At 36.2% G+C, this 23,488-nt stretch overlaps 1 protein-coding gene across 1 annotated transcript in view; it reads right to left on the bottom strand.

The window, feature by feature from the left end:
• The window catches only part of CPNE8 (copine 8), a 260,899-nt gene that overhangs the window by 110,279 nt on the left and 127,132 nt on the right, over positions 1–23,488 (bottom strand). The window contains exons 7-10 of the mRNA XM_043887094.1: positions 21,962–22,025; positions 11,421–11,524; positions 6,042–6,146; positions 4,635–4,676 (exon numbers count right to left, since the gene is read on the bottom strand). Coding sequence (XP_043743029.1) covers positions 4,635–4,676; positions 6,042–6,146; positions 11,421–11,524; positions 21,962–22,025 — 315 coding nt within the window. The remainder of the gene's footprint in view (positions 1–4,634; positions 4,677–6,041; positions 6,147–11,420; positions 11,525–21,961; positions 22,026–23,488) is intronic.

The raw sequence follows: 23,488 nt of genomic DNA, 5'->3' as shown, positions 1-23,488 counted from the left end.
TGGAACACTGGCTGAAGACAGATAGGAGTCACTGACCAGAAAGAATTATATGGTCCCACACATAACCAGGTAAAATGAAAGAAAGAAGGGAGAAGGAGGAGGAGAGCAAGAGGGCATGGACCTGCAGCTAGGGGTGGAGGAGCTAAAAGCAGGGGAGAAATTCCCACATTCCAAGAAATCAGTTGCAACATAAGGGAAGCATTTGAGGCTGTCTGCGGTGAAGCAAGTGATCTGTAATGGCCTGAATGGAGTGAGAACCACACGGATAATCTGTGTCTCAGCCCTAGGTACCCCAGAACAGGGCGAGTGTCCTACCAGTGAGCAGGGTGGCTGGGAGCTGGCCCATGGGGATCAGAGAGCAATCCAGGGGCATGGACTGCAGCTGACTGTGAAGAGATGGGCTGAGGGAAAGTGGGGTGGAATCCACAGCAAGAAATGCCTTCGGAGGAAAACCGGGTGACCACGGAGGCAGGGTACTACCGCTGAGTCACGTGAAGGGGTGGAGCCGCCAGCGTAGCCTCTCTGCCTGCGAATGTCAGCACTGGCAGCCAGCCGAGCGATAGAGAGGGACTCCATGAAGGCTGCTGTCTGAATACCTGATGCACCAAGCAATAAGGAACGATCAGCCAGGGAGGCCCTTTGAACGCCAGCAGCTAGAGGCTAGAAAAGACCCCTAATAAAACCCTATCTGTGCCTGTGGCCACCAGCTTTCCTACAGAACTGGCACTGCAAGGGACTCTATGATCCAACAAGCCACATCACCTCCATGCCCCATCCTCACTGGGGCAGTCCAAAGTACTCAAGGCAGCCCCAGGAGCAGACTCCTGTGAATGGCACACAAGCATAGGTAGGGATAAAATCGCACTTGAGCTCCAGGGGTAGACAGACTAAGGAAGAGGATGGGAAACTTTTCCAACAGCTACACAAGCTTCAGAATGAATCCACACGCTCAACTAGGCAGACTCGGTGTCTATGGAATATATAAAAGGACAGTGAGTGTTCCCACAGAAGAAAATGCTCTAGCTCTGGAAGCTGTGGGCATGGGCAAGCACGCACGGCAGTAGGGCCCAATTCCAGTGTGAGCTGTCCCCACCGCTGGTCCAGAGAGCAGCCCTGCCCACCACTGAAGAACCTCCCAGGGAGGCAGAGGTGGGCCATGGTTCACAGCAGGGGCAACAATGCTGACAGCCGAGAATCTATTTTTATGTTTTTTACCTTTCGTTTTAGTATTTTGTTTCTCTTCATATTTCATTGTTGTGGTTGTTATTATTTCTATTTAGGCACATGAGATTTTTTTTTATCATACTTTTAGTTTCTTTCATATATTTCTACTTCCACTTTTCCTTTCTGCTGTTTTGTGTTTTGTTTGTTTGTTTGTTTGTTTTCTTTTTGGTTCTGCTTTCTTCTTGTTTTTCTTGAATACATATGGATTTTTATTTACATACTTCTATTTAATTTGCTTTTATATATATATTTTAACATTTTTCTTTGGTTGGTTTTTTGCCTTATTCTATAGTTGGCACTCTGGTTTTATTTTCTGTTTTGTGTTTTAGATAGTTTTGTTTTTAATTAGTTGGTTTTATTTTCAGTTTCATTGTTTCTAGGGTCACACTCCTGTGCAGTTCTCTTTGCTATATTTGGGTTCTTTTTGAGTATATGTATGTATGTGTGTGTGTATGTGTTTGTGTGTGTAAGTTCTGTTGTTTTTGTTCCTGTTTGTTGACATTGCTTTTACCATTTGTCTTGCTTTCATTTCCTGTTTTTTTTTTTTTTTCTGGGGGGGTGGGGTGCTGTTTAAACCTCTTTATCTGTATATAGAAAGTTATAAGACACTGTTGAAAGAAATCAAACAGAACATAAACAGATGGAGAGACAGTCCATGTTGCTTAGTTGGAAAAATCAATATTGTGAAAATGACTATACAGCCAAATGAAATCTCCAGATTCATTGTGATCCCTATCAAATTACTATTGGCATTTTTCACAGAACTAGAACAAAAAATACTCACAATTCATATGGAAACACAGAAGACCCTGAATAGCCAAAGCACTCCAGACTATAATACAAAGCTACACTCATCAACATAGTATGGCACTGTCACAAAACAAGAAATAGTGGCTAATGGGACAAGATAGAATACCCAGAGAAAACCCCATGCAACTATGGGTACCCTTTTTAACAAAGGAGCAAGAATATAAAATGGGGCAAAGATAGTCTCCTCAATAAGTGCTGCTGGGTGAACAGCTATGTGTAAAAGAATAAATTAGAACACTTCCTAATGTCATACACAAAGATAAACTCAAAATGGATTAATGGCCTAAATGCAAGACCAGAAACTATACAACTCTTAGGGGAAGACATAGGATAAACATTCTGTGACATAAATCACAGCAAGATCCTCTATGATCCACCTCCTAAAGTAATGGAAATAAAAACAAAAATAAACAAATAGAAACTAATTAAACTTAAAAGCTTTTGCACAGCAAAGGAAATGATAAACAAGATGAAAAGACAACTCTCATAGTCTGAGAAAATAATAGGAAATGAAAAATTGACAAAGGATTAATCTCCAAACATACAAGCAGCTCATACAACTCAAAACAAACAGCCTAATCAAAATTGGGAAAAAGACCTAAACAGACATTTCTCTGAATACACACAGATGGTTAATAAACACATGAAAAGATGCTTAACATTGCTCATTATTAGAGAAATACAAATCCAAACTACAATGAGATATCCCCTCACACTGGTCAGAATGGCCATCATCAAAAAATTCACAAACACTAAATGCTAGAGAGGATGTGGAGAAAAGGGAACCCTCTTGCACTGTTGGTGGGAATGCAAATTGATACAGGCACTATGAAAGACAGTATGGAGGTATGGAGTATTCCTTTAAAAACTAGGAATAAAACCACCATGTGACCCAGCAAACCACTCCTAGGTATATACCCTGAGGAAACCAAAATTGAAAAAGACACATGCAACCCAATGTTCATTGTATCCCATATAATTTTATGGAATGTGGAAGCTATGACTTTATGAAATGTACTATTTCTTAAGTAACAGGAATCAAAAGTCAAACTTACTCCTTGAGCCATGGTTTGCAGAATTAGTGTATTAGTAAGCATGAAAATAACATCAAACTCATACATCTCCATCAGAACTCTTGTGTGGCCAGGTGCACTGTAAATAAGAAGTATTATTTTGAAAGGAACTTTCTTTTTTTTTTTTTTCTGAGCAATAGGTCACAACAGTGGGCTTAAGTGTGCTGTGTCACTTCAGTCAAGTCTGACTCTGTGTGACCCTATGAACTGTAGCCTGCCAGGCTCCTCTGTCCACGGGATTCTCCAGGCAAGAATACTGGGGGTTGCCATGAACTTCTCCAGGGGATCTTCCCAACCCAGGGATCGAACCTGGATCTCTTATGTCTCCTGCATTGTCAGGCGGGTTCCTTACCACTAGCACCACCTGGGAAGCCTGTGGGCTTAAATACTCTGCATTTGAAAAGGAACGCATTTGAGTCAGTTCTAATGAGGTGGATGAACCTCCAGCCTATCATACAGAGTGAAAAAGCCAGAAAGACAAAACAAATATTGTATATTAATGAATATATATGGAATCTAGGAAGACCGTACTGATGAACCTGTATGCAGAGCAGTAATGGAGGCCCAAAGATAGAGAACGGATTTACGGACACAGGGCTGGGGCGTGGAAGGAGAGGATGGGATGTAAGGAGAGAGTAACATGGAAACATACATATTACTATATGTAAAGTAGATAGCCAACGGGAATTTGCTATATGACTCAGGGAACTGAAACCAGGGCTTTGTAACAGAGAGGTGGGATGGAGAGGGAGACGGGAGGAAGATTCAAGGAACATAGATTTAGCTATGGCTGATTCATATTGATATTTGGCAGAAACCAACACAATATTGTAAAGCAATTATCCTTCAGTTAAAAATAAATAAATTAAAAAAAAAAACCACCTCAATATCAGTCTTACTTAAAACATTAGAAATAGTGAGAAAATATCTAAAGATAAAAAAGTAGTGTGTTCCTCTCTTTTACTTATTAACATGTTTGCTATGCAGAGGGAAACCATAATTTCAGAACTCTGCTTATCTATTTTTATTGGCAATTAGCAGACATAATTCTAGAGTTTTGTTTTATTGTTTGTTTGTGAGGTATGTGCTCCTTTTTTGTGGAAGGGGAGCTCAGATGTGTTCCCATGGATGATGTGGGGCAGAAAGGTTATAGAAATCTTCAGAGAGATTATGAGATGCAGAAGTTTGAGAATCACAACTCTACAGCTATAAAACTAGATGTCCATAAATTGTACACAATGAGAAATCAAGTCCAAGTTGAAAATCTCTACTGTATTACTAGCAATTGTAGTAGTTTCTAAAATTACTATATTTTTTATTACTATTAAAAATAGAGGAAGACCTCTATTTTATTTTGCAAATGGAATACACTCATTCTTAAAATCTTTAGTGAACATTTTAGTAACAGAAAAACAAGACAAAAATATGCAATTCAAAATTTAAACTGTGAAAATGTGGTCATGTCAGTATATTTGCTTCTTAAAGCATATTAACTTGTAAAAGCAAAAACAAAAAACAATGTCTTACCTTCCATCTCGATTCCAGTCATACACCTCTACTTTAACTGTTCTGTCCATGGTGAAAACATACACACAGGGTAAAGTTACTTAGTAAGATCAAATTAACATATGATTGAAAGTTAAAAAATTAGTTATAGATTTTCTTAGATAAAATATTGTATACTTTTAAGCTTTACAAAATAAAGTTGATTTTCTAATTTTAATACTAGTCTTCAATTTTTACTTTAAATAGGTTTTTAAAATCACATAGATTTTTAAATTCTTTAAACAGAGAAGGAAATTATACAAGAAAACCATTTATAGTTTGACACAGCTCTTCAATGAGGAGCATAGAGCTACTTTTCCACTCTTCAAAACCATTGTCTTCATATTTTGACATTGAGTTTGTATTTCTCAAATTCAGCATAGATCAGAATCACATGGAAGGCTTGTAAAAATGTGAATTACTCGACCTCATGCCCAAGTGTTTCTGGTTCAGTAGTTCCAGGGTGGGCCCAAGAACTTGAATTTTTACAAGTTTCGTCAGGTGATGCTGATGCTGCTAACTATATTATGCAATATAGTTAGAATTGTATTATACAAATCACGGTCTTAGAAAGAATGAGCCCAATTAAATAAAGTTGTGACATTATTAAATGAATAAGGTGACAGGCAAGTAGCATAACACATTTTAAGAACATCTAATGTCATATTGGTAATGGATAGTTTTTCCTATGGTTTTAGTTAATAGAATAAATTCTCATTTTTCTAGTTATACAAGTAGTAAGATAAAATATGTTTTGGGGTGAGAAGGGGTTTTTGTATAGTAATCTTACAATTCATCATCATAAGAAAAAGAAAAAACTTTGATATTAATAAATCTTCAGATATATTTTGGGAAGATCTTTAGGGCCACATCACCTACTTATTTGTAAAACACCAGAATCTCCCTGTTCTAGATCTATAGAACTTTTATAATTCAGTGACCATGAGAAAGATAATGTCAAATAGGATTCTCAGGAGTAAACAGGGTTGATAACATACAAAATCATAATTTTACATCTTCTGTATATTTACTTATTCCTTTCTAGAAAAATAATACCAAATGAAAACCTTGAAGCTATAAAAATTATGGGATACTTTTGAATATGTTAAAATAAACAAATATTCAATATATTTTTAGCACTTTGCACATTTTTGTTTTCGAAAATTCAGTTAAATCAAATTTTAATTAGTCAAATTATTCCTCTTGCCCATATCATTGTGGGTAAAAAATGCTACTTAAAAAATTCTTAATAAGTCAACTATGCTTTTGTAAATACACATTTATGTTGGCAAAGAAGCCATCTTAATTTTAAAAATTCAACTTAGATTATTGGACACGAAATCTACAGTGAGTATTTAAAACTCTCAGACAAGTTGACACTTATTTTACCTGTCATAATCGCCATTACATAAAGCTCTTACTGAGATCTTGAATGCTTGCCATACAGGATTTAGAGTGTTTTTGACAACTTCTGTTTTATGACAGATTGTAAAACTGTAAAAAAAAAAAAAAAAAAGTTTTCCAGTTATTTTCATGATTTAGTTCTAATATTTGCCTTAGTAATCATTTCTTTCTTTATATTTTGTGCAGAATATAGGTTGCCTGTCCCTCTGTTACCATTATATCAGTCAATAAAAAGAGATTTGCTGTTTCAAAACTTTAAAGATTAGCTCATTGTATATGGCAACCCACTCCAGTATTCTTGCCTGGAGAATCCCAGGGGACAGAAGAGCCTGGTGGGCTGCCATCTATGGGGTCACACAGAGTCAGACACGACTGAAGTGACTTAGCAGCAGCAGCAGCAGCATCATAACATAAAGCAATGAAGGACTTCCCCGGTGGCCCAGTGGTTAAGAATCTGCCTTGCAATGAAGGGGACACCTGTTCTATCCCTGGTCTGGGAAGATCCCACATGGCCATGCGCCAAGTAAGCCCAGGCATCACAGCTACTGGCCTGCACTCCGGAGCCTGTGAACTATTAACTGCTGGGCCCTGTGCAGCAACTACTGAAGCCCGCACGCCCTAGAGCCCGGGTTCCACAAGAGAAGCCACCGCAATGAGAAGCCTGTACACCACAACTGGAGAATGGCCCCTGGTCTCCGCAACTAGAAAACGCCCACAATGCAGCAACAGAGACCCCGCACAGCCAAAAATAAATGAATATAAAAAAATTTTTTTAATGTAATTTTGCAACGAGTTTACTAAAAATGACCTGAACATTCAATACATCCTAAAACTGCCTTGTAAATAATCTCTATAAAAATTGTGACATATTGTTACAGTGAAAAGTATCTATCGGTCACTAAACATGAAGGTTATCAGTAATTTTGAGTTTTGTTGGAATGCTGGGCACAAAAAATCTGGTTAGAATGAGTCTAAGAAAGAGAAGAGAAACAGGCAGAATGTGTAAACATTTTTGAGCAGTTTAGCTATAATAAGAAAAAAGAGAGGATAACTTAAAGGGGAAAGATTAGTCAAGTGAAAGGTGTGCTTTTAGTCACTTTTTAATTTTTTTTTTCAAGATGAAATTGAGAACAGCAAAGGTGTATGCTAAAGGAAAAATATATTGGAGAAAAGACTATTTGTGATGTATGAGAGAAAGGGGAAGAAGGCTAGAGTAATGTCCTGAAGTAGATGGAAGTGGGTGGGATAGAGGGCATCAATATGGAGTAGTAGGCCTTGGAAGCACTTGGATAGTCATTTTTGCAGAGCATTTGGGAAGGCCAAACACAGGGGTAGATATTGTGATGGGATCTTAAGGAATTTCTCCATTTGCTTCCCTTGTCTTATTAAATAGGAGACAATATAAACAGTAAATAAGAAAGAGGGGGAAAGTGCCTAAGTATCTGGGAGAGGGGAACATTGATGGATTAAGAAAAAGGAATGATTTCTGAGGAGGGTCAAAGGCTTATTTAAGATTAACATAATGGATTTATAGTAGAGATCATTCAACATGTGGTTCTTTTTTTATCTAAGCTGTTGATTACTCCTAGAGGGAAGAAAGATAGCAATTAAAGAATATATAATAAGGGGTAGAATCCATGAAACCTTAAACTAGTTTTCTGATTCAAATTCCAGTATTGTTTCCACTGAGCCATTTAATCTCTGGACATCAATCGGGTCCTGGTAATATTTTTCCCTAATGCAAATTTATGCAACAGTTCATGAACTATAAAATGTTTTAAATGATCTTGGTTAGAACAATACATAAATTCCACTTTCACTAAACCCTTATCATGTAGTGTTCTAAATGCAGGGGTCCCTCTTATAGTCATGAACGTGAGAGTATTATATAACTACACCATGGTGAACATATTGCAACTAAACCCTATAAGAAAATAATTCCATTTTGAAATGGCAGAGTCCATTTTCCTCTTCACAGTCAAGAAAGGGTCTCTCTTCATTAAGAGATCAAAAAGAAACTTAATATGAATGGGTCATGTATTCATTTTAAGATTTATGGCATTTAGCACTACACTCTTCCTGGTAGTAGCCTCACCTATTTAAAGAAACTCATGTTACTAAATTGACAGAGCTCAAGAGAATATGTGTTTGTATAATGTGGTCAAATGCTCTCAAAGTTGAATCACCCAAAGCAATATAGGAATCACCCAGGCCAAAAAACATTAAAAGAAAAACATAAATGATAGAGAAAACTCTAAAAGATCAATCAAAATTACTTTGAAACTTCTCTTAATAAACTACTCACCTTCTTCATGAGCTACTTATAAACTAGGGAGTCATCTGTCATTCTCATTTGTAAAGCACTTAACGACAGAAAGTGAAGAAGGACCAAAGAACCTCTTGATGAAAGTGAAAGAGGAGAGTGAAAAAATTGGCTTGAAGCTCAATATTCAGAAAACTAAGATCATGCCATCCGGTCCAGTCACTTCATAGCAAATAGATGGGGAAACAGTGGAAACAGTGGCTGACTATTTTTTGGGACTCCAAAATGATTGTGGATGGTGATTGCAGCCATGAAATTAAAAAATGCTTACTCCCTGGAAGGAAAGTTATGACCAACCTAGACAGCATATTAAAAAGCAAAGACATTACTTTGTCAACAAAGGTCCGTCTAGTCAAGACTATGGTTTTTCCAGTAGTCATGTATGGATGTGAGAGTCGGACTATAAAGAAAGCTGAGCGCTGAAGAATTGATGCTTTTGAACTGTGGTGTTGGAGAAGACTCTTGAGAGTCCCTTGGACTGCAAGGAGATCCAACCAGTCCATCCTAAAGGAGATCAGTCCTGAGTGTTCATTGGAAGGACTGATGTTGAAGCTGAAACTCCAGTATTTTGGCCACCTGATGCGAAGAGCTGACTCATTTGAAAAGACCCTGATGCTGGGAAAGATTGAGGGCAGGAGGAGAAGGGGAAGACAGAAGATGAGATGGTTGGATGGCATCACCGACTCAATGGACATGAGTTTGGGTGGACTCCGGGAGTTGGTGATGGATAGGGAGGCCTGGCGTGCTGTGGTTCATGGGGTTGCAAGGAGTCGGACACGACTGAGCAACTGAACTGAACTAAACTGATATGCTATATAGACAGCAAAAACTCACTAATAATTCTAGCACTAGTGTCACTAGTGAAAACTCTGACAGGAGTCTGCTGCAGTGCTAATATTCAGCTATATATGCCATATACATATAAGTATGTGTATATTTATTACAAATAGTGTTATAAGAAAAATATTTTTATTGAATAACCTGTATTAAAATACATTGAGTTGTTTTTAAATGATTTTAGATTTTTAGATTAGTTGCACTCAATATTCATATTTTATTTAATAAATAAGTTAATGACATTTTTACAAGCATAATAAAATTTTGTAATATTCTTTTACCATTGGCATTATATGTGTGGTGGACTAAAACTCTATAATTGTGCAAATAATCTTTGTAAGTAAAGAAGGAAGAATAAAAGAGAAAATTCAGGAAGTACGTTGTTCAGACAGGAGTAACATGAACTTTATTCAAGAAATTTTGAATGATTTTTTAGTTTTTTATTTTTAACTCTGAAAAAAACTGAAAAATATGATTATTTTCTTCACTGTCCAATATTTTTCAAATGGGTAAAATTAGTGTTCAGATGTAAATGCTACTCTAACATTTTTACCACTGAAATACAAAAGAAGTATGCAAAATCTAACAGTATGATACCATAACAAAAATAATCAATAGTTGCCCAGTGACTGCATCAACAAAAATTCTATACTATGTAAAGCATCATTTTATATTTCTGTATATTCACTTTAAATAGCAAACTTTCTATTTTTTATGTACTATTTTATACTTATTATATAACATTAACATGTATAATTTCATTTACAAGTATAGAAGGTTACCTTTTTTTTAAAACAGCCAATTCCTCTCATTTTAATCTCCCAATGACATTTTCTTTTTAGCTACTACTTTATTATGCATAGTTAAGGAAAACAGGAAACATTATACCATAAGATAATAAAATAATAATAACAGCTAACATAATTCTTATGTTAAGTAAGCTCTAAATGATTTTTGGGTAGTAATACACTTATTACTCTCAACAGCCCCGGGACGTAACTATGATTATTAACCCATATTACACATGAGGAAAGGGAGCCCCACATGAGTTTTAAAACGTGCCTATGGTCCCATAGCTATTAAGCAGCAGGATCACAGTTTATACCTAGGCAGTAGGATCTTTTTTAGCTCATAATTTCAACAATTAAACTTTCTCATTAATATTGAAAATACAGTAAGAATCACAGAAACTAATAAAAATGTATTTCATGGTAAGGTCATATGTATTAAATTATACTCTATAAAACAGAATACTACTCAGTCATGAAAAAAGAAATAAAACTTTGCCTTTTGCAACAACATAGATAGACTTGGAGGGTATTATGCTAAGTGAAGTAAGTCAGACAGAAAAAGACAAATACTATATGAAGTCACTTATATGGGGAATTTAAAAAATACAACAAACTAGTGAACATAACAAAAAGAAGCACAGATACAGATACAAAATATCTCACAGATACAGAGAACAAACTAGTGGTTATCAGTGAGGAGATAGGAGATAGGACATAGGAGGAGAAATACTGGAAGGGATTAACAGGTACAAATTATTTCATATAAAATAAGCTACAAGGATATGTTGTACAATGCAGGGAATACAGCCAATATTTTATAATAATTATAAATGAAGTGTAACCTTTAAAAATTGTGAATCATTATATTGTACACCTGTAACATAATATTACATATCAATAATACTGCAATAAAAAATTAAAGTATACTCTATAATATATTTTCAAATCATATAGAAACCAGTCTAGTCATATCTGGCAAAATATTCAAAAACTAGAATATAATGAAAAATTTTCTTGAATGCCATATATTATTGAAAAAACCATGTAGTATAAAAAGCAAACAATAAAAATCCATGTTCCTCTCCAAGAAATCTGATTAAGAGTTCAGTTCTATTAACAAAATACATTAGTTTCAGCATTTCAGATTTCTACAAAATAATAAAGCTTCCATACTATTAATGCAATAGAAGAGGAAATACTTCTATGAAGCTGAAAATCATTCATTATAAATATCAAACAAAACATATAATATGCTATAAAGTTATACATTGTTATTGAAATGAAAAAGTGCTATCAATTTTGTGAATACCAAAATATTGTACTGTTTATCAATTTAATAAGCTTCTCTAGAAAAAATGATAATTTAAATAGCATACTTATCATAGACTTAAAATGCATAAAAGATAAATCTACCTGCCATCTTCATTACTTCGATAAAATACAAGAAAAGGATCTGATTTTCCAAAGAAGTCCTTCTTGTCCAATTTATTTGCACAAAATTGCATTAGAACAGCATCCTACAAACAAAATTAATATAAAAGCTCAAAACCTGGGTTATAAGTAACTAGAAACTGCAGATCACAGGCAAGACCTGACAAGAAAACAATTTTTCCATTTTCATACAAATGGCCAAATGTGGGAAAATTCCAGACAACATCAAATTATGTTTTAAGGGACTATGAGACTAAAAAATTGACTCTTGGAAGTTCTTGTTCTAGTCACAGAATTATTATTTATTAAAACTCTTTAACCTTTCCTGCCCTGGAAAATTGCTAGTAAGCTAGATAACTGTGTAGCCAATATTATAAGATCTCTAGTCACATCTTCAGTTATTCAGGTACACATTTTTAGGAGTTTTTTAAAAAATTTCCTCAGGAAATATTTGTTAAGCATCTACTATGTATCTACCATGTATTAGATATTGAGATGTATCAGATGATTACATGAAGCATAAGACAGATCCAGACTGACAACATAGTTTGTTATCTAAATGGGGGATAAGGTTCCTCCTTAATTAAACAAAAGTGCACCACAATTTCTCAATAGCTACATTTAAAAATAATTTGTGTTATATTGGGCTTGAAGTGAAGCACTGTCATTTTCACTCCCAATTTAAATCACTTAGTTGTATGCTAATTATTATATCAAACCAATTATTTTTTATCAATTTATATACTCAAGCACTCATACTCCTCATAACTAACTTAAACAAAATGAGGTATCATAAATCAAGGAAGTTAAACATTATTCAGTGATGATCAGTTCAGTTCAGTTCAGTCGCTCAGTCGTGTCCGACTCTTTGCGACCCCATGAATCGCAGTACGCCAGGCCTCCCTGTCCATCACCAACTCCCGGAGTTTAATGATGATAAACATATTTAAAAGGTACAAATTATATAGTAATTTAAAAATTAAAATTGGTATTCTGGATTTATTTTTCTTTAACAGAAAGCAGATGTTAATTTTTGAAGATAGAAGAGTCAAAGTAATTCATATTAAATCAAGAGGTCACATTTTTAATTACTGCTTGGTGAAAATGTTGACAAAGATTAAAAAGACACTCTCTCATTCACTGCTTCAATTTGCAGAGTTCAGCAAAAATTACTAAGCATCCACCTATTTCTCCTTATTTTCTTTCAGAAATTCCAGAAATCCATTCAAGAGGTGATGCTGTCTGTCTTTTTCATTATTTCATTCATATACTTACTCAGAAAACACTTCTCAAGGAATACTTAGGCTAGAATCTGGGAATGCAGAGATGGTTTCAGAGAAGTTTATAACTCCAGATCTCTGGATTTCAAAATCATTGGGGGGGGGTATTATTTCACTTTGTTATTTAACATATAGAAGTCATAACTTTACCAGTTGAACACCCATAATAGAGCAGGAAATATATGCCTAAGCTGGCATAGTAACAATAAATATTTTAAAGAAAACTGAAAGAACAGAGAAACTAAAAATATGGATATCACCATCAACTCAAACTTTGCAACCATGATCAATTTGAGGTTAAAAAATAAAAAATTTCTTTTAAGGAAGTAGTGACAGAGTCACCCTGAAAATAAAACAATAAAATCAAGGCAAATTGAAAAGGAAGGACTGGTTTTACTTTTCTGTTTCTTTTCTTTCCATTTCATCTTCACATATATTAAAATGCCCTTAGGAGAAAGTGGTTTTTCAAGAACATGGGACAAAGACATTAGTCTTGCCACAGAAATAAGTGACTCCACTAAGACATTCTTCCAAAGCACCTAAAACAAAACATAAATTACCAAAAAAAAAAAAAAATTCTGATGCACTTAAAATACACAGTAGAATTCTGAACTGTGTATATTTCAAATGGATGGTGAATTACACTTCAAAGAGTAAAGTGAATTTTCATATGATCACTGTTAACGTGTGCATATGTGTGTTAAGTCACTTCAGTCATGTCCAACTCTTTGCAACCCCATGGACCGTAGACCACGAGGCTCCTCTGTCCATGGGATTCTCCAGGCAAGAATATTGGAGGGGGTTGTCATTTCCTTCTCCAGGTGATCTTCCCAACCAAGGGATCCAACCCACGTCTCTTATATCTCCTGCATTGGCAGGCGGTTTCTTTACCACTAGCACCACCTGGGAAGCCCAATCATTGGTAAATGTAATACCAAATTGTAGTTTTCCAAATTATATTTCATAAGGCTTGGAAAATGAATAACTCAAAATAGAATATTACTTTAAATGCACCAAATTATATAAACTTGTGGAAAATATTTTTGTAATTACTGAGGATAATAACAGGAGAGATTCCATCTCTATCAAACCCAAAAGAAATCTAATTTCTGGGGAAAATCCAAGCATTCACTTACTTTTAGAAATATAAGGACATCATACATTGACATGAATCAGCCATGGATTTACATGTATTCCTCATCCCACATCATTACATTTTTAAAACTCTTATGCTTAAAGCACCCTGAGAGAATTTTAAGACTTTCTTTAATACTCCACACTAATGTAACAAACTTCCTAGTGAAGAAATCCACTTAAATGTTTCACATTTCTAACAAGTTCTAAGAAAATCAAGCCAAACTTGTTCTGTAATTTTTCCAGATTCAATGAGTGATTCGTCATCCACCCAAAGTGCTCAAGGAAATTGTCCTTGACTGTTCCCTTTCCTGACCTCTTACCTAGTTCATCTCCAAGTTGCAAGATGCTATCTCTAGAACATTTATCAGATCTTCAATCACCTGAATATGCACAGTGGCATTTGTTCACTTCTCCCTCTTCTGCCCTTGGATCTATCCAATCGATTCTCCATTCAGCAGGGAGAGTAATAGACTTAAAACATCAAATAAATAACTTTGTTCATAACTTAAAATTATTCAAGCCTTTCCTTTGGATAAACACAGAATTTTTAGTATAGTCTATAGAAGCTCAACACCAAAAAAACTCTGAGCAACCTTTTCCATATTCATCTGACTAAGTTTTATTTCAGTCATTCCCCAACTCCCATCCCCTTGCTGACACACACCAGATACATGCTTTCCCTCTTTGGTCCCCATATAAGCTGCGTGTCCTGCTGGTAATCTTAATCATTACTTGGGGCTAAGCTAAAAAGGAATTTTCTCAAAGAGTCCTGGTTGCCTCCACCCAATATAAATTAGATTCTCCATGGTAGAATCAATATTTGCCTACAGAATCATCTGATTAATGTATATTGTTTTCAAAAAATACATGTGCGTTGAATAAAAGGACAGAGGTTGCTTGTTGTTCTTTTTCTCACCATTCTATTCCAAGCTTCCTTACCAAGAATAACACATTATACATTTTGTGAATATTGTTAAATCAATCAGAATGAAAAATATTATTTGTGGACAATTTGAAGCTATTTAAAAGTACTGAGTGAGGAAACATTTCTAATATGACTTCAAAATTAATTTCTATCCTAGAATTTGATAAGATATATCACAAAAGTTGCATTTGAAATAAACTATGGAATACTAACAAGATAATTAGGATTACCACACTACAAGTAAACATTTGTACAAATTTATAAATTATCCATTTCTCTAATATGCCCCCCTTTTTAATACAGTAGGACATTTTGGCTATCCATTTCTAATATAGTAGCGTGTACATGTTGATCTCCAACTCTCCAACTATTGCTTCCCTCCATCCTTCTCCCCTAGCAACCATAAGTTGGTTCTCTAAGTCTGTGAGCCTATTTCTGTGTTGTAAAGAAGTTCATTAGTATCATTTTCTTTTTAGATTCCGCAACTAAGGGGTGTAATCCAATATTTCTCCTCTGTCTCACTGACTTCACTCAGTAAGTCACTCTCTAGATCCATCCATGTTGCTGTAAATGGCATTATTTCATTTTTATTAATGGCAGAGTGATATTTCATTGTTTATATGTACCAAATCTTTTCTATCCATTTCTTCACTGATGGCCATTTAGGTTGCTTCCTTGTCTTGGCTATTATAAACATTTTGCGATGAACATTGGAGTGTATGTACCTTTTCAGATCATGTTTTTCTGTGGACATATGCCCAGGAATGGAATTTCAGGGTTATATGGTAGCTCTATATTTAGTTTTTTAAGGAATCTGAATACTGTTATCCATAATGGCTGTAGCAATTTACATTTCCACCAACTGTGTAGGAGGGTTCCCTTCTTGAAACACCCTCTCTAGCACTTACTGTTGGTGGATTTTTTTTAAAGATAACCATTTTGATTCTAGGTTTGAGTTATACCTCTCCAATAATTAGCAAGGTTGAACATCTGTTCATTTGCCTGTTGGCTATCTAGGTCTCCTGTGCGTTTTTTAATTGGGTTCTTTGTTTAGATGATGTCAAGCCTCATGTGCTATTTGTAAATCTTAGAGACTAATCTCTTGTGGGTCATTTCATTTGCAAATATTTTCTCCCAATCTGTGGGTTATATTTTCATTTTGTTTACTGTCTTCTTTGCTGTGTAAAAGCTTTTGAGTGTAAGTAGGTCCCATCTGTTTATCTTTGGTTTTTTTCCTCATTACTCTGGGAGATAGACAAAGATATTGCTGCAATTTATGTCAGTGAGTGTTCTGCCTATATTTCCCTCTAGGAGTTTTATAGTGTTTGGTCTCACATTTAGGTCTTTGACCTATTTTGAGCTTATTTTTGTGTATGGAATGATCTAATTTCATTTTTTTTTTTTTTTACATGTAGGTGTCCAGTTTTCCCAGCACCATTTGTTGAAGAGATTGTCTTTCCAATATTGCAGAGTCTTGCCTCCTTTATCATACATTAATTGGGCACAGGTGTGTGGGTTTGGCTCTGCATTTTCTATCCTGATCCTTTGATCTATATGTCTATTTCTGTCCCAGTACCATACTGTTTTGATGACTACAGCTTTGTAGCACAGTCTGAAGTTGGGGGCATCTGATTCCTCCAGCTCTTTTCCTCTCTCAAGAAAGAAATACAGCCCCTTTTTAATTCTGTAAAGAACCACCTGGGGGAGATACATACACATGTCGAAGATATTGTAGATTCTGTTCCAGACCACCACAATAAAGTGACTATCACAATAAAGCAAGTCACATCAATTTTTTGGTTTCTCAGTGCACACAAAAGTTATTGCACACAATACTTTGTCTACTAAGTGTTCAGTAGCATATGTCTAAGGAAACAATGTACATACCTTGATTTAAAAATACTTAATTGCTAAAAATGCTAACTATCATCTGAGTCTTCAGCAAGTTATAATCTTTTTGCTGGTGGAGGGCCTTGACTTGATGTTGACAGATGCTGGCTGATCAGGGTGATGGTTGTTGAAGTTTGGGGTGACTGTGGTGATTTCTTAGAATAAGACAACAATGAAATTTGCCCCATCAAATGACTCTTCCTTTTAGAATTGATTTCTCTGTAGCATGCAATGCTATTTGCTGGCATTTTCCCCATAGCTGGAACTTCTTTCAAAACCAAAGTCAATCCACACAAATCATACTGCTGCTTTGTTAACTAAGTACATATAATATTCGACAACCTTTGTTGTCCTTTCAATAACCTTCACAGCATCTTTACCAACAGATTCCATCTGAAGAACCCATTCCATTGATCATCCATAAGATGCAACTTGTCACCCATTCAAGTCTTATCATGAGATTACAGCAATTTAGTCATATCTTCAGGCTCTACTTTCTATTCTAATTCTCTTGCCATTTTCACAATATCATCAGTTACTTCCTCCACTGAAGTTTAAATCCCTCAAGTGATCCTCTTGTGAGGGTTGGAATCAACTTCTTCCAAACTCCTGTTAATGTTGATATCTAGGCCTCTCCCCATGAATTACGAATGTTCTTAATGGCATCTAGAATGGTGAATCCTTTTCAGAAGATTTTCAATTGACTTTGCCCAGATCTATTAGAGGAATCACTATGACTTTATGAAATGTATTATTTCATATAACTTTATGGAATGTGGATGCTATGACTTTATGAAATGTATTTTTTCTTAAGTAATAGGAATTGAAAGTCAAACTTACTCCTTGAGCCATGGTTTGCAGAATTAGTGTGTTAGTAAGCATGAAAATAACATCAAACTCATACATCTCCATCAGAACTCTTGTGTGGCCAGGTGCATTGTAAATAAGCAGTATTATTTTGAAAGGAACCTTTTTTTTTTCTGCAATAGGTCACAACAGTGGGCTTAAATGTGCAGTGCTAAGTCACTTCAGTCATGTCCAACTCTGTGTGACCCAATGAACTGTAGCCTGCCAGGCTCCTCTGTCCACAGGATTCTCCAGGCAAGAATACTGGAGTGGGTTGCCATGGACGTCTCCAGGGATCTTCCCAACCCAGGGATCGAACCTGGATCTCTTATGTCTCCCACATTGTCAGGCGGGTTCTTTATCACTAGCACCACCTGGGAAGCTCATGGGCTTAAATACCCAGCTATAAATAGGAATGCATTTGAGTTTGTTCTAATGAGGTGGATGAAACTGGAGCCTATTATACAGAGTGAAGAAAGTCAGAAAGAAAAAGACAAATACTGTATATTAGCACATATATATGGAATTTAGAAGTTTGGTAGTGATGACCCAACATGCAGGGCAGCAAAAGAGACACAGATGTAAAGAATAGACTTTTGGACTCTGTGGGAAAAGGGGAGGGTAGGATGATTTGAGAGAATAGCATTGAAACATTTATATTACCATATGTAAAATAGATGACCAGTGCAAGTTTGATGAGTGAAGCAGGGCACCCAGAACCAGTGATCTGGGACAACCCAGGGGGATAGGGGTGGGGAGAGGTTGGTGAGGGATTCAGGATGGGGAGACAAATGTATACCCATGGCTGAAACTGGTATGTTTGGCAGGAACTGTCATAATATTGTAAAGTAATTATCCTCCAATTAAAATTAATTAATTAATTAATTTAAAAGATTCAGTAAACCACGTTGCAAACAGATATGCTGTCAGTCAGGCCTTATTGTTTCATTAATAGAGCATAAGCAGAGCAAATTGAGCATATTTCTTAAGGGCCCAAGAATTGTCTAAATGACGTGCTGCATGTGCGCTAAGTCGCTAAGTCGTGTCTGACTCTTTATGACCCCACAGACTATAGTCCACCAGGCTCCTCTGTCCATAGGATTTTCCAGGCAAGAATACTGGAGAGGGTTGCCACTTCCTCCTCCATGGGATCTTCCCGACCCAGAGATCAAACCTGCATCTTCTGTCTCCTTCACCGGCAGACAGATTCTTTACCACTGAGTCACACGCGAAGCACCTTTCTAAATGGAAATCACCTTAGAGTTACCATCTGCAAGACGAGAGAGTCAGTCTGTCCTCTGAAGCTTGGAAACCAGGCACCTATTTCTCTTCTCTAGCTATGAAAGTCCTAAATTGCATCTTCTTCCAATGTAAGGTAGTTTCATCTACACTGAAAATCTTTTATTTAGTGTAGCAACCATCATTCGGAGAAGGCAATGGCACCCCACTCCAGTACTCTAGCCTGGAAAATCCCACGGATGGAGGAGCCTGGTAGGCTGTAGTCCATGGGATCGCAAAGAGTCGGACACGACTGAGCGACTTCACTTTCACTTTTCACTTTCGTGCATTGGAGAAGGAAATGGCAACCCAGTCCAGTGTTCTCGCCTGGAGAATCCCAGGGACAGGGGAGCCTGGTGGGCTGCTGTCTATGGGGTTACACAGAGTCGGACACGACTGAAGTGACTTAGCAGCAGCAGCAGCAGCAACCATCATTAATTATCCTAGCTAGAACATCTGGATATTTTGTTGAGCTTCACCTGTACTTTTATCTTACGGACAGAGTTTCTTTCCTTAAACCCCAAGAACCAACCTCTGCTAGCTTCAAACCTTTCTTCTGCCGCTTTCTCACCTCTCTTAGCCTTCACAGAATTTAAGAGCACTAGGGCCTTCCTCTGGATTAGACTTTGGCTTTTAAGGAAATGTTGTGGCTGGCTTGATCTTACAACTTTCTCCATATCAGCAGTAAGAATGTTCTGCTTTCTTACCACGCATATATTCACTGGAGTAGCACATGAAATTGCCTTCAAGAACTTTTCCTTGGGTCATTTGACCCAAGAGGACTAGCTTTCAGCCTATCTCAGCTTGGCTTTGGACAGCCATTCCTCATCAGGCTAAATCATTTCTAGCTTTTGATTTAAAGTGAGAGATGTGTGAATCTCCCTTTCACTTCAACACTTAGCAGTCATTATAGGGATATTAACTGTCCTAATTACTATATTGTTGTATCTCAGAGAATAAGGATGCCTGGCAAGAGGGAGAGAGATGGGGGAACAGCCAGCTCATGGAGCAGGCAACACACACACTTTTATTAATTCCTTGGTGCCCAAAAAGAATTACAATAGTAACATCAAAGACCGCTGATCACAGATCACTATAACAAACGTAATAATAATGAGAAATTTTGTTATTTTGGAAAAACCAGTAAAATGTGACACAGAGACTAGAGTGAGCAATACTACTGGAAAAATGATGCCAAAGACTTTTTCCCCACAGGTCTATGACAGGCCTTCAATTTGCAAAAAAATACAACATATGCACTATGCAATAAAGTGAAGCACAATAAATTGAAGTGCACCTGTATGAAGACTTTCAGCAGTTTACAAATGTAGAAATTAAAGCTCCAAAACTTTTCATTCAGCCAAATAGTGAAAGAGACATACTGAAATTTAGGTGTCCTGATTCCACATTGTATGCTCAAGCTAACAACTGGCAATGTGTTTTCAAGAAACTACTTGTCAATTTGATAATTTCTAATATGAAATAAAATTATTTCATGACAAATTCTAAGTGATAATGCCTGATATTTTTAAAGTACCATAAAAATACACACTTAAAACTTGGATGAATTTAGAAACGGTCATGCTGAGTGAACTAAGTCAGACAGAGATGGTGGAACATTCTATGACATCCCTTATAGGTGGAATCTAAAAGGAAATGATACAAATGAACCTATCTGCAAAATAGAAACAGACTCACAGACTTAACTTATGGTTGTTAGGGGAATGGGTTGGGGGAAGGGACACTTAGGAATTTTGGGATCAACAGGTACCCACTGCTATATTTAAAATAGAAAATCAAAAGGTCCGACTATGTAGCACAGGGAACTCTGCTCAGTGTTATGTGGCAGCATGAACGCGGGGGGAGTCTGGAGGGGAATGGCGACATTTACACACGTGGCTGAGCCCCTTTGCTGCCCACTAAAACTATCACAACACTGTTAATCGGCTACACTTCAATATAAAATAAAAAGTTAAAAAAATAAATAAAACACATTCTCACTTCTGAAGTTAACTATCATCACTGCTTTGAACACACTTGTTTTGTCTACTAGCACAGTCATATTATTTCAATGATGCTAATTATCAATGTCTTTAGCTAAGAATCAGAATATAGGATGCATACATGAAGTTAGGTCAAGATTCCTAAAAATTTAAAAATTCTAGATCTATAATTTCTAAGTATGGGAAATACATAAAGAATAATTAGTATTATTAATAAATATATTAAAAGGAAATTTCAGAAGTTTTAAAAGCTTTATTTTTATAAACAGTGATGAAAATGCCTTTAGATCACTAAATAACATATTCCATTTCATTTGCATGGAAGCTTTATAATTTTCTGTTCCTCCAAATTAAACTACAGAATTGAAAGCAAAATATGTTTAAGAGGCAGACTGGCAATACTCTCAATCTATGCCCTTGATATGTTACATCTATTTCAAAACAGAACTTAAAATAGTTTGTTCATTAGCACAGTTATACAAGATAATATCAAGATTTTGTCAAAGTAGCATTTTAATGTCACAATAAAGAATATGTATCCTCCATCAAATAAACATAGATTATCATATACATATACAAATTCAGAGACAAGAAGTATGAAAGCTGATTAGGTCCACAAATCACAGCTAAAACTAGTCATTTTCTAAGATTAATAAATATACGCTCTATGTCATTACACTCAGTTGGAGTGGTAGCTGGTTATTTCTATAAATGTGGGCTTCCCAAGCTAAGAAAATATGACACCATATGTAAATACTGAATTAATTTAGTCAGAAATACAGAAAAGTTTGTTATACAAAATGGTTACAGACAAGTGACTAGAAATATTTCTTCAGGATCACATATAAAATCTTCAAATTTTTACAAAAATTTAACTAATACAATTGACAATTCCTCATATTAATGCCACCCCAAAATGATATTAGGTTTTATCTTAACAATTTCTATTCATTAAAAAGACTGTTAAAACTGGACTATAGAATGTAGCCTCCCTAGCTAAAGTACTACCTAAAATAATATTTTTATGAATCATAGAATTATATAATTTAGTTTTAATTATTTTTGCTAAAATTACTCAAGAAAAATCATTTAAATATAGTTTGAGAAATACCAATTCAAAGAAGTTTTGGAACTATTGTCTAATCCAAAGAAATATTTACTTACTCTGCAACAGCTTAATTCCTCTGCTGTAAGTATGATTGTACCACACTTCTTCCCTGGAATTCCTCTAAAACAACAAAAAGCATATTTAAACACAATGATATTTCTACTAATATTATGTAACAAATAAATTAATTTTAAATATACATGCTATTTTTATATAACCAAAAAAAGCATACTACTAATAACTGTGCTCTAATAAAATATATCCCCAGTTTCAAACTTGAGTTTATCCTGCTGCTGCTGCTGCTGCTAAGTCTCTTCAGTCGTGTCTGACTCTGTGCGACCCCATAGACAGCAGCCTACCAGGCTCCCCCGTCCCTGGGGTTCTCCAGGCAAGAACACTGGAGCGGGTTGCCATTTCCTTCTCCAGTGCATGAAAGTGAAAAGTGAAAGTGAAGTCGCTCAGTCGCGTCTGACTCTTCGAGACCCCATGGACTGCAGCCTACCAGGCTCCTCCATCCATGGGATTTTCCAGGCAAGAGTACTGGAGTGGGTTGCCATTGCCTTCTCCATGAGTTTATCCTACTTACTAATAAATCCACACTTACTAATAGATCCACACTTACTAATAAATCTTTTCAACATGTCAGTACTTTGCCCAAGAATCTCCAATAGCTTCACACTGTTTATAATAGATAATTAATACAATATAATGCAATATCTATAATATGAGAAATATTGTCCCATGACTTCTAAGATATCTATTATGGGATTACAATGTATTCCTAATTTGGTTTTCAATATTTCTTTCTTCTTTCAATATGGTTATTTATTTGGGCTTATTTTTTCTTTGTGCAGGAATTCTACACCTTAGCATACTGCAGTGTTAAAACTCTTCCCTGTTGTTGTTCAGTCACCTAGTCATGTCTGACTCTTTGCGACCCCATGGACTGTAACACGCCAGGCCTCCCTGTCCCCCACCATCTCCCGAAGTTTGCCCAAGTTCATGTCTATTGCTTCAGTGATGCCATCCAGCCACCTCATCCTCTGACACCCTCTTCTTCTGCCCTCAATCTTTCCCAGCATCAGGGAGTTTTCCAGTGAGTCAGCTGTTTTAGTCAGATGACCAAAATACTGGAGCTTCAGCCCCAGCGTCAGTCCTTCCTACTAGTATTCAGGGTTTATTTCCCTTAAGACTGACTGGTTTGATCTTGTTGCCCAAGGGACTCTGAAGTATCTTCTCCAGCACCACAGTTTGAAGGCATTAATTCTGCTGTGCTTCACTTTGTTTACTGTCCAGCTCTCACAACCATACATGACCCCTGGGAAGATGATAGCCTTGACTGTACAGACCTTTGTTGGCAGAGTAATGCCGCTGCTTTTCAACACACTGTCTAGGTTTGTCATTGCTTTCCTGCCAAGAAGCAGATATCTTCTGATTTCATGGCTGTAGTCACCATCTGCAGTGATTTCAGAGCCCAAGAAGAGGAAATCTGTCACTACTTCCACATTTTCCCCCTTTATTTGCCATGAAGTAATGGGGCTGGATGCTATTTTTCATATTCAGTTTTAAGCTGACTCTTTCAC

The sequence above is a fragment of the Cervus elaphus genome, chromosome 3 (assembly GCF_910594005.1).
Source record: "Cervus elaphus chromosome 3, mCerEla1.1, whole genome shotgun sequence".
Classification (NCBI taxonomy): Eukaryota; Metazoa; Chordata; class Mammalia; order Artiodactyla; family Cervidae; genus Cervus; species Cervus elaphus.
Note: the sequence above shows the minus strand (reverse complement) of the source record. Positions and strands in the feature narration are given on the sequence as shown.